The sequence below is a fragment of the Anneissia japonica genome, unplaced genomic scaffold (assembly GCF_011630105.1).
Source record: "Anneissia japonica isolate Jap-2015-1 unplaced genomic scaffold, ASM1163010v1 scaffold256_len832006_cov191, whole genome shotgun sequence".
NCBI classification, from domain to species: Eukaryota; Metazoa; Echinodermata; class Crinoidea; order Comatulida; family Comatulidae; genus Anneissia; species Anneissia japonica.
The window spans coordinates 656,351-669,519 of record NW_022691310.1 but is presented as its reverse complement, the minus strand read 5'-3'; the positions used below and the strand labels follow the sequence as shown (position 1 = coordinate 669,519).

General features: G+C 33.5%; 1 protein-coding gene across 1 annotated transcript; it reads left to right on the top strand.

Annotated features, from left to right (window-relative positions):
• The first annotated feature begins 2,546 nt into the window (after nt 1-2,546).
• On the top strand, nt 2,547-11,396 carry LOC117100015. Its single transcript, XM_033239559.1, has 3 exons — nt 2,547-3,051; nt 5,012-7,847; nt 8,344-11,396. Exons 1-3 carry the CDS (start codon nt 2,745-2,747, stop codon nt 8,408-8,410), a joined length of 3,210 nt encoding a protein of 1,069 aa, XP_033095450.1. The 5' UTR covers nt 2,547-2,744; the 3' UTR covers nt 8,411-11,396.
• Nucleotides 11,397-13,169: the final 1,773 nt, after the last annotated feature.

Sequence of the window (13,169 nt, the reverse complement as noted above, 5' to 3'; positions counted from 1 at the left end):
TAGTTTGGTTAGGCCTAGCCGGTTAGTTAGCCGGCCACAAACAAGTCAACTCGGCCACAAGTCAACTCGGCCACAATTATTATTATTGCTGTAATTATTGGTGTCATTGTTGTTATTATTATTGTTGTTTTTATTACCGTTAGTTTTAATATTGATTATTAGTCTTAAAATTAACATTATGTATTGTTTAAATTTTTGCTGATATTATTATTGTTACCATATATTATAAATAATAAAAATTTTTTTTTAATTCATATTATTATTATATATTAGTCTTCGTATTATTATTTTAATAATATTAATTTTAAAAAACATTGTTAATTGGTGTTTTATTGGTATTTTTCTCATATTATTATTATTATTATCATTATTATTGTTGTTGTTGTTGTCACCTTTATTATCGAAGTAGGCCTAGTATTATAATTATCATAATTATTATTATTACTAATTAGTATTACTATTACAGTATCATAAAAATAAACGTTATCTTTAATTTATTATTGCTGTTATTATTGCTATTTATCACCTTCAATGTTATTATCACTAATTAGTATAATTAAAATATATATAATTAAATATCATTATTATTACCATATTATTACTATTAGTATTGTTAAAATAAATATTACTATTACAGTAATATTGTTGTTATCACCTTTACTCTCGTTATTATAACTAATTAGTATCACTAAAGTAAATATTTGAAAAGGAACGACATGTCACTGGTGATTCACGTCATTGGATGCATCCTTGTCCCTGACGGGTTTCAAATATAGCCCCCAATGGTCGAACAAATATGAAGGACTGAAGCCTGTCACTCAACAATACCAATTGTTCCTATTGTGGATAATTGATACTAGATGCTGCACCCCGCCTAATTTTAACATAGGCCTAATTCTTGGGCGTGGTTCTGAAGAAAATAGTATCGAAATGCACGCCATCGTGCATTCATTTGCTTTTAGTCTGATTCAAAATTAATTTTTAACATTTAAAAAAATCATAATGTGGTTTTTCTATTTCAATTTTTTATGATTATGTCTACAGTATGTACTCATGTTTTATGTCAGTGTTTTAACGTGAATAAAATTAAACATTAATATATGTGTTTTTCTTAATTATTAAGATTGCTTAAATTGTTAATGTTACAATTGTCAGATTTTATTCCATCTGTAAGTGGTGGGTTTTCTCTGTTGGATAAGAGTGCAGTGTGAAGAAATGTATATTGGATCTCACGACGATGAGACGATGATCAGAATTTTTCTAAAATATACTGTGTACGGTACTTCATTTAAATCATATTGAAGAAAAAGGATGCAGAAACTGGAATATTTACATTTCATTTTAATTATAAATAACTTGTGGCCGAGTTGACTTGTGGCCGAGTTGACTTGTGGCCGAATTGACTTGTGGCCCAGTTGACTTGTGGCCGAGTTGACTGTAGCCGAACTTTTTGTGGCCGAGTTGATTTGTGGCCAAGTTGACTTGTGGCCGAGTTGACTGTGGTCGAGTTGACTTGTGGCCGAGTTGACTTGTGGCCGAGTTGACCTGCTTCTGTTAGCTAGGCCTGCGTAGCCTATTACTATATAGGTAGGCCTAGACTAGCTACTAGGAGGCGCTGTTTACTCCCACCCATAAATTTGAACCAAGATTCCCCTGATTCATATTCCCATTCATCTTAATAGTGGGCTTACTGTGAAAAACGTTCCGCCGGCCCGGCCTGGGTTATAATGTTAAGATTATGCCCTATAAAAAATATTAGTTTATCACCCTATCTGGGCAGGAAAAGTGATGAGGGAGGGAGGCTTTTTTAAAATATTTTTTATTTTGGTAAAGCCAAATATTACCCTTGGGTTGTTTGCTGGTGCATTGATATTCAAAGTAAAACATGATTTAGATAATGAAAACAATATCTACTAACTATTTAATAAAATAAGTGAAAAAAATAAATAAAAAAATAAAAATTTTTTTTTTTTTTTATTGGTTTTTTTTTCAACAAAATTGTTTTTTTTTTCAGTACCATAAAAGGCATGCGCACGAGGGTGATAAACTAATAATGGTCTATTTCTGATTTTGGCAAAATCTATGCAGAAATTGGCCCTTATTTTCCGAAATGCGCAGACAGATTTTTAGGCCTAAATTTTTTTGCACGAAGGATACTGTATATCCCACACACAGGCCTTATTTTACATCCTGGTCTGGCTAGACATGTGTATTAAAGGTCTTAACAGAGCAAATTCAAGATATTAAAGGGGTGCACAAAAGAGTATGTTACAGAACTTGTACTGTATTTGAAACCAAACCTAAAATTTAGGCACATAGTACTAAGATTTAATTTTAAGTGCTGTCTTCATATATTTTAACAATGATATGCCCCTAATTATTATGATTGAGTTTTAACGAAGTAAAGTTACTCACTAATTTTTTTTTTTTTTAAACTTGTGGTACCCTCCTAATTTTTTTCAATTCTATTTTTTAGGTGTAAGATAAAAAAACAGTAGTTGTTCTAAAGGTATTCTAAGTGATTGTACAACCATGGTTTCAAACATGACATTTTGCTGGATGGTCAAAAAAAGGTAAAGTGTTCATTAAAGACATTAACTGATCAACTAGATGTTTTGAATCAACCGAAATGTGCTGACAACCCAAAACACTATGGTGCACAAAATCAGTTATCACAATTTGAAACCTCTTCACCACCAAACTACAAAACTATTTCAAAGGGATCAGCTGCTAGTAAAGTACAGATGAGTAAACATAATATTAATGCATTACAAGCAGATCGACTAGATAAAGATGTACCAGAAGGAAGCAATTTGCTATTAAAGAAGACATGTAATTTAAATTTGCATGCAATATCAACAAAGTTAGATCTACCTAATATCCCTGTGGCGCTTGATCAAAGGAATGATCAAAGCACTTCTGACATGGATTCCGTAGCACAGAGTCTAGCACTTCTTGTACATGGACAACAGAATACACATTTAGCTGTTCAAGGCCTTACTGACCAAATGGTGAATATTCAAGAAAAACTAGAAAGCATCTGTCCAAATGGTACAGTATAGTTTTTTTTTTTGTGAACTTACATTCATTTATGTCTTATAATATATTTACCAGTGGCGTAGAAAAGTATTTTTCATTGCGGGGGACGATTGGCATGTTAGCCAGTGTCGTAACAGGCGCGGGGCGGGGGGCAGAGGGCAAACTGCCCCTCCCCTGACGGTTTTTACCGGGCTGACCAAGCCGTCATACCGGGCTGGGTAATAAGAGAAAAGAAAGAGGGGAGAGGGAGGGAAAGAGAAAGAAGAGGAAAGTAAAGGAAAGAAAAAGAAAAAGAGAAGAGAAAAATAAAGACAAGAATAAAAAGGAAGATATAATGACCAGACTCACAACACCCTGCAACCCCTTCATCACTTCAAAAAATGTCATAACTCCTTTGATCTATGCTGCCCGATGGCATAACCACTGGGGGACAAGGGGAATATAGGCTATCTATCTTTGAAAAATCTTCCCACCCCTTTATAAATGCCCTTTTCATCCCCTGAAAGTGCCAAAAAACCTCAAATTTCGCACGCATTTCTTGTTAACATGGGCCAATTGTTAACATGGGCGAAATTAGAATTAAAAACACCGGGGGACAAGGAGAAAATATCCATCTTTGGAAAATGTTTCCCCACCCCTTGACAAATGCATTCTCTAAAAGTGCCTAAAATTCTCAAATTCTTTGCGCACATTTCTTGTTACGGTAGGCCAATTTCCTCTATAAATTGCACATTTTAGGGAGTTTTCATCAATTCCGACGAAATTAGAATTAAAAACACAAAAATATTTTGCGCGCTTTGCGCACATTTTTTAGGTCCTTTTTAGGTTTATCCTTTTAAATTAATTAAACACATAATAGTCCCAAACTCAAGAAAGAAAAATTTAAGATACTGTAGATCATTTTTAACCTAAAAGAAGGGCCTCAATGTGTATTGATGGTGAAAGAATATGTTTTTAATAAATAAAACCATGATGAAAATGCTTATATTTAATTTCAAACACACGTGTGTGGCCTATATTATACATAAGATAAGCCCTATGTCATATTGTTTTCTATATGGAGAGTGGGGTGGGGTGGGTATGGTAAATTACTAACCGGGAAAATAAATACCCACTCTTACCCAAGACCCCGGTTACGCGCCTGGAGTTAGCGCCAATGTGTGCCCTTGTGCGGACGGGATGTGTCCCCCTCTGAAGCTGGAAACCTTGTTTTTGCAAGACAAATTGATGCAATTTGCTATTATAGGCCTAATCAATAAATTCCTCATCAACCGATATAAACTTAAACATTCATGGAATTGGCATAACATTACTGATGTCGTACAAACCCTTCAGTGTGAAATGTGGCTCTCTTTGCAAGCACATCTAACATCTAAGGAAAGAAGAGCTTGGATTGGTACCAGATAAAATAATTTTGTTATCAACATTAATACATTATGCTAATTTTCATCTTTGTAAGCCCATAAGACAGTGAAAATTATTTCTGTGATAGTCTTTGAAGTGTGTAAAGCTCCATTTTATCCCATACATAGTCAAAATATTGGGGGGAAAATATTGGGGGGGGGGATGATACAATGGACCATCTCCCCCTTGTCAAATATTGGGGGGATCTACGCCTATCCCCCGGGAACTATGCCTATGATATTTACAGACCATACACTTACTGTAAATAAATGCTTAACCTCACCTTGCCTCTTGTGTTTGGGCCATGGTGCACATGTTATTGTTCTGCACTGTATTTTTGACCATTTGTTCTTTTTTTTTATTTTGTAATTTGGTGTAAAACGCATAGTTCAATATAAGCTCTATAAATGTATATCATTGCAGCCAATCTTCTATGTAATAGTATTGATACCTTTTAAATCCAAAACATGTTAAATTTAAAGAGACATTAACTGATTTAACAGTACAATCACAGTACAGTACAGTACTGTATGTCACCTTAATCATGATTTTCATTTTATTTGCACAGTACCTCAACATCATGTGGTTAGCGAGGATGATGCACTGGAACTCTGTTTTGATGCCATCAAGCAACACTATCTTCAAACAAAAAACCAAATTCAGTTGCTGCCATGGGATCGATCTGATATTGTCAGCATGGACACGCTATTCACCAATCTGACAATGGTCATAGATCTACTTGAGCCAAATGAACAACTCAAAATCCCTTTGAAATCTTATCATGATATCTTCAAAAAGGACACCAGCAGTGGAGCTCCAGTAACACGTGTATTAGGATATGGTAGAGCTGGCATTGGCAAGTCAACACTCATCAACAAAATCGCTTATGACTGGGCGAAAGGAAACAAAGATTCACCAATAACGCGTTTCAAACTTGTGATAGCTTTCAGCATGCAGAAAATTTCTCCAGATGAAGATATTGTTGAAGCTATGTTCAAGTATGGCATACTGACTGAAGAATACACAGTATATAAAGCTCTTCTCAATCGATTTATGAGGCAGCACGCTGATCAGGTAGCTGTGCTTCTTGACGCTTGTGATGAGTACAAACCAAGGAGTATCGAGAGCCCAGATAACGGTGAAATATTAAATCTTCTAGAAAATAAACATCTTAGATCAAGTTTTGTGGTAGTGACATCAAGGCCATGGAGAGTTGACGAATTCAAGAATCACAGGGGAACCTACCTTCACTGCGAGTTACAGGGTTTTTCTAAAGAGAATGTCAAGTGCTATGTGCAGAAGTTCTTTCTAAGGGATGTTGACAGAGGAAAGTCTCTTATCAGATACTTACAAAACAATGGGTTGATTACAGGTATTGCAACTCTTCCAATGATGACAATGATTCTATGCTGGTTATGGAAGGATAATGCTTCAATGAAACTTCCAGAAACGATAAGTGAATTATATGATAAACTGCTAAATTACATGTTTCAGAGACATATAGACAAGGATAAAGAAAACGAAAAACAGTTGACTAAATATCTGAATAAAGTTGTTAAAATTATAGGTAGGGTTGGACTGGAAGGTTTATTTAATAACAGAACTTTAATCTTTAGAGAAGATGATTTTGGCAAAAGTGCAGAAATGGAAGGTAGCACCGCAGGGGATGTTGTTGGTATTGCTTGCAAGATTGGCTTACTGATGAAAGATACTGCAACAGGGAATGTGCCATACAAAGATTCCGATGATGAAGACACAGATTCAGATGACGAAGATTTCTTCCCAATTGAAAAACTCAGAAAAAACATGAACCCAGAGGTTGGAGTTCTTTTTTTTCACAAAACTGCTCAGGAAAAATGTGCAGCACTATTTGCTGCTAAGTTGGCTCGCCACAATCCTGAAGAATTCCGGTCTTACCTACATAAAATATCTTCTGTCAAAGATGCTCTCCAATATGAAATGCTTCTTTTGTTCTTGAGTGGTACAAATGTAAAGGTTGCAAAATTAGTTTTAAAACACTTGTTGGGGATTTTTGAAAATGAGCTTTCGAACAATAGCGATAGGTATGTTTCTGGCAAGCTCTCTTTCGAAAGCAGCATGGCCTTTCAACAATACGTAGAGCTGTGTATTCGTTGCTATCATGAGAGTAAATGTTCTGGTTCACTGAATGACATCATGGTTCTATTATTTAAGCAGGGACAAATGAGATTCAGCAATTTCTCTTCGACAACTGCAAACTCTCTCGGTTATCTTCTGAAGTTCAGTCAATTTCCACACGATTCAAATGAAAATGTAAGTTTAAATATATTCAAAATTGAATTGATGAATATATGTATTCAAACTAATAAAGAAGTAAGCACACTGTGGGAAATGTTTCCAGATGACCAACAAGAATTTATCAGAAAGGTGAGAAAATACTCTGTTATGCCAAAAGAAAAGTTAAGACGGAAGCTCAAAGAGTGCCAGATAGAAAAATTACCACCAGCTTTTCGCCAGTTCCCTGCTTATCAATGTTTATCTTTCATGAGAACATTTCAAGTCACAGGTGAACACAAAGGTGATGACACAGATATAAGTCCTATTTTAAGGTCACTACAGAGTGTAAATATTAAGGAGTTAACAGTTCTTGGATTTGATTTGGCTACTATGTCTGATGCGTTGCCTAATGCTTTACGGAAGGCGTCCTTGACCGTATTAAATCTTTCTAGTGCCAATGTTGGGCCTGAAGTCTGCAGAATAGTGGCAAAATCATTTAAGGAAACGCACAACTTGAAGGAAATAATCCTCAAGAATAATCCAATCGGAGATGGTATCGGTTTTCTAGCAGACAATTTCAAATACATTAGCAAGTTGACACATTTTAATGTAAGTTATAGTCCTGTGTCTGAATATGGGATGATCACCTTGTCATTAAACCTTCACAAATTAACAGTACTTAAGGAACTTTCAATCTACCAGTTATTTGACACAGCTAGTGAAGAATTTGCCAAAGGTATACAGGGTATGAACTTTTTACAACTGCTAACACTTCCGCTGCAAGGAATGTCTTTATCTGAAGCATTTAAGATAGTTCAAAGGGCATGCCAATGTCGTCACCTGGTCGAGCTGAAGATCACAGACATGACAGAAAGCTGTGATATGATAGTGAGTTGTGCGGCTGACAATCTGACAGATATGCCACATTTGAAGATACTGAGTCTGTATGGGAAACGTGATGAAGGAAAAATAGAAGTAATCGAAAAAGAATGCACACTTACAAACGGTGCATGCAATGCATTGGAGAGAATGTTACAACGAATCTTATCACTCGAACGTCTTCAAATTGTCAGCTTATGGATGGCTGAAGAAGGACTAGGAGAAGTGGCAGAGGCATGTGAAAGACACAATAATCTAAAGGTATTTCGGTAAGTTACTAATAACCTGTAAAAATATTTACTAATGTTTACAATCTATGTTGTATGTGCACTATTTGAAATTGTACCAAAACAATTTAAACAAATCAGCAGTGATGTTATTAGTCTATGAGTGAGATACTTTTATGCTCGAGAGGTAAGTTTTAAAGGAAACTTATGCATTAATAGGTTTATCCAAGTATTCACAAAAGAAACTGATACCACATACATAACTGCAAAACAAAATTTTAATTGTATTCTGAAACAATATATTAATTTTAAAACACTGATGACAGCAGCAAATTACAACTCATTTAAGATAGACTTAATATTATATATTTATTCTTTATAAATCTTAATTACTGTACAGTATTAGTGGGCTTATAAGAAAAGAAGTTGATCATATTCTTTAAAATTTAATGTTAAGCTTATTAAAGCTCCGTCATTTTGCGCTATAGAAGTCAACGATTATTATTATATTTATTATTATTATTTTCCTTCATCATAGGTATTCTGGGGAATGTCTTCCAACAGGCATGAAGATTGACAACTTGAAGAAAATCCAACTCTACTAGAAGCTAAAACATCAACAAAAAAGCAATATGAACTGACTGACCCGGATATGAAACAATGGGTCGTTGAAGTATTCCAGTTTCCTTTGAAGACTGAGTATTCTAAACATATAGTATTTTAGGACTTCTAAGCATATGCAATATATTATTATGCACATTGAATGCAATTGCTACTATTATGGTTTTACGGTTTAATTAATGTACATTTCTTAAGAAGTTTGAACATGATGGAAGTATTCCAGTTTCCTGTGAAGACTGAGTATTATAAACATATAATATTATAAGACTTCTAAGCCAATGCAATAGTACAATTAGGCTATACTTAACCAATATTTTGATACTTAAGCCCCTATCGCACTGGACTTAATTTGGTCAAATTAACCGAGTCACTGGCTAAGTTGACCAAAAAAAAATCCAATCCGAACGTCGGTTACTATTCCCTCAGGGTTAAATTAACCAAGCCTAATGGTTAATTTTACCGACCTCAGCCAGCCCAGTAAAACTTTCCACGGTCTCGGTTAAACTAACCACGCTGGTCAAGAAGTCCAATCCGAACGTGCAACACGGTTAGGACTTCTTGCATGTTGACACCGCTCGAACAAAACCGGAATTTGAAGTCACAAACTAGCGCCCTAAATAATATTTTTTATACACAAGTTTAAATCTTGGTAAAACTAGTATGGTAAAACTAACCGTGTGAATAATCCAAGTGCGAACAATGGTGAAATGTACCCATGACTTTGGTTAAAGTTACCCTGGTTAAATTTACCATTTTTTAAATCCAGTGCGAACAAGGCTTTATGGTACTATTATAGTTTTACAGTTGAATCAATGTATTTTTTAAGAAGCTTGAACATGATAGAAGTATTCCAATTTCCTTTGAAGACTGAGTATTCTAAACAAATAGTATTTTAGGACTTCTAATCAAATGTGCAATATATAGTATTACATACATTGAATGCAATTAGGCCACACTTAACCATTATTTTGATATTTATGCTAATATTATAGTTTTACAGTTGAATCAGTGTTTTTCTTAAGAGGTTTGAACATGGTGGAATTTTTAGTATTGCATTTCATATTCATGTTTTATTGCAGATATTACATATATTCAAAGTTTATTTATTAGGCTGTACTTAAACTTTATTTTGATACTTTTATATATTTTTTACAGTTGAATCAATGTTTTTCTTAATGTTCTAATGGATAATATTGTTATTTTATGAATACATACAGTAGTTTTGTTTTCCATACTGTTAAATATTGTACATTTATTTGTGCATGCTCATTTTTCTACAGGGTACTTTAAAACGTTTTTATAATAATTTGATTTATTTTTTAAAACCTGTATATACATACAAACTTACAAGACAATTTTAAATTTTAAAAATTGTAAAAAAACCAGAAAAATTTTATATATGTATGCTGACTTATTTTTTTGTATACGCTCATGTTTGTACTTTTTAAACAGTTGTCTCAGTGTACGATTTTATGTATGTTAACTAATGTCCGGTTACCTTCATGTAGCTGGTGAATCTCTTGTTGGTGATAGCAGAAGCTTTTATTTGGCATGGATGCCTGAATATTCATTAGATGAAATAAAAGATATAAATTTACAAAATTATATTCCTGAAAATTAAGTTGTAAAACTACCTTTACCCTACCTGTAACCACTTATTTAAAGAACCCATTTCTGACAATCTAAGAAGGAAAATTTTACCTTGGATCCCTCTACAGAATGTATTGGGGGGAAATGGCTATCCCCACCTTTCACACAGTTACCTTCTTTCCTCCTATTCCCCCCCCCCCCCATAACCATGGCTGCATGTTGAAATAAAATTTTTTTAAATAAAGTCTTATTGAGGTCACAATTTGGGTGACATCAGTATTATTTTATGTATATCATGCTTATTTTATGTGCAATTACAACTTTTTTTATATCACAGTAAAAATAATTTACAGATATACAGTATTCAACAATTGTACATACTGAACAATTATTATTCAAATCAAATCAGATGAAATTTAGCACAAAGTGCTGATGCTACTAAAATAGAAAGCTCATCATTTCATTTGACCAATGCACATTACAATACAACATATTTTGGTCAAGGGCAGCTTAAACAAAGTTTCATTTCATTTCACCAATGCACATTTACAATACAACATATTTTGGTTTAGGGCAGTATAATGTAGTTGCCACCATATAATGTAATATAATATTACTGTATTATGTAACTGGTGTAATAATATTAATATTACTGTCTGTCATCAATACTTCTCATCTTCTTGTATTGTTAATACAATAGTATTTTTTCTTATCACTTTGCTACTAATTGATATATAACACAATTAGCACACACTCTTTTTCACCAACACCAGTAGAAATTTAATTCAGCCAACACAATTATACTTTAACTTCAAATTCTGAGTTTATTTCAGTTCTCAGCAATCCACATCACATACAGGCAATTACGATGCATAGGCCAGAATTAAGACAAACTTCAGACTTGAAGAGCTGCACCAAACTTAACTAAATTCAAATTACAGTGACTAGCATAGCCAATCACAAGCAAGCTAGTATATTGATATAGCCCATGTATGGTATTGTTCTATTGCTAATCGGAATAATTATTAATGTATATTCATATATTGATATAGCTCATGTACGGTATTATTCTATTGCCGCTCGGAATAATTGTTGATGTGTACTCATATATTGCCTATGTATGGTATTAACTGGCCACTCAGTTATAGTGAGGTATGATTCGTCTTGGTGAACGTAATAATTTATCTTGTGAGACGTTAAAATAGTTTGTTTGGTTCAGAAAACATAACGATATTTGTTTTGCATAGTCAATGTATAGTCCGGGTTAAGTAACCGGAGTATTCATAAGAATATCCATGGTAGATTTGTCTTATGTGGCACGTTGTTCGGCTTGATCAACCGATGATTATAACCATTAAACTATTACATCGACTACTTTGATGCTGTGTCCGGAGTACTTTGTTTTTATTGTCTAGCATCTCTGAACGTTATCTTCCCTTTTTGAACCACTGTCGCTCATACGTGACAATATATATATATATATATATATATATATATATAGCTTTTTAGCTGTATACACATCTAGATGTGTATAAGAGACAGATGTCACTGCCCCTGGGCAAATTGTTCACATAGATGAGAAATAGTATGGTAACGGACCAAGAACAGAATTATATATATATATATATATATATATATGTGTGTGTGTGTTGTGTGTGTATATATATATGTATTTATATGTATATGTATATAAAATAGCCCTATAGGCCTACTATTTTCATGTTTTCATGCAAATTACACAACACAAGGAAAACAAAAACTTGCCATGGACCGTTTCTAGTTCAGTTTGTAGATGAAAGTTAATAAGTGAGTGTAATGTCCGAATTTTATGCCTGTTTCTAATTATTCAAGCCACGTTTTTTAATTCAATTGCATTGTTTTGATTGTATTTCTTTGCTTCTCCTTGGAGGTTATTTTGAATAAATGAAATAAAATGAAATAACACTTCCTTAAGTATTACACAAATAAATCAATAGTATATCAACTCTTAAAATTTTAAGAGTGAATATATTTCTTAAAATAGTTCAAAAATTTGTAAACTTCACTGAGAGCAAATTTTTTTGTTTCACTATTAAAGTGATCACTTTAGTCACTCTTCCAATTTTTTTGCATTTAGAGAGAAATCAACTTCAGTATTAAACAAAAGTGCAATGAAGCATGGCATATAGTCAGTTTTATTTCTATAATGCATATGTTGTCAATAGTTTCATGTTAAATAATATAAAACTATGAAAACATTTTTACTTCAGGTATGACAACTTTACTTTTGTTTATTTCAATGTGTTTGGCTTTCAGCTAAAAAATATAGAAAAAATATTTTCCTTGTCAACACATCTGGCAGCAAATTATAGATTTTTTGTAGTAAATAAAAACATCCATTTCAATCTGTAATTTATTAAAGATTTGGTAACTTAAGTGGTTCTGTTAAATGAGTAATTAAAAGTTATATTTTCAATCTTGGGTTTTTTATTCGATTTTGTACGTGATGGCATCTTATTGGTTGACAAAAGAATCCAGTGGGTAATTCCTCTGATCTTCGCTGTCTCGCACGTAAAAAACAACGGACGTCTGAATTATTATTGACTTGACCACTTAAACTCAAAAAATTATACCAAATTTAATCATTTTACCACAAGGGCTTATAGGATTTTGTCAGGTACTAATGGACATGGAATGTATGCCTCTATTTGTACTGTCGACTTCAGTAAGGCCTTTGACCGTGTAAAATCATGCCAGATGAAAAGGTCCCGCCCATGCCAGTTACGTGTGGAGTGCCTCAAGGCACCAAATTAGGTCCCATTCTTTTTACTGTGTTGGTCAATGATCTATTAGCACACAAATCAAATCATTTATTGACTCTATACAGACACCATTTACATCAGCGGCACTCAGGAGATGCATCAATCATAACAAATAACTTAAAAGAAAACAACTTAACTAAAAAAAATACATTAAAAAGCACTTTAAAACTGTTTGAATATGCATATAAAATTACTAAATATACAAATACAAATGTATGGATTTGGATTTATTCGGTGTAAACACCAAGGATAGCCCACGAAAGTCTAAAAGAAGACTTATTTCAGTGGGGTCCTTTTGGTGGTGATTGGGCAGTACACCAGGAGACAATCCCCTACTCTTTCCCGAAGAGTG

Excerpts from the sequence above, each read along its gene's own strand:
- LOC117100015 (XM_033239559.1), top strand. The coding sequence starts at position 2,745 with ATGAGTAAACATAATATTAATGCATTACAAGCAGATCGACTAGATAAA. Across the intron at positions 3,052-5,011 it reads AGAAAGCATCTGTCCAAATG|TACCTCAACATCATGTGGTT; the intron begins GTACAGTATAGT and ends TTATTTGCACAG. Across the intron at positions 7,848-8,343 it reads AATAATCTAAAGGTATTTCG|GTATTCTGGGGAATGTCTTC; the intron begins GTAAGTTACTAA and ends CCTTCATCATAG.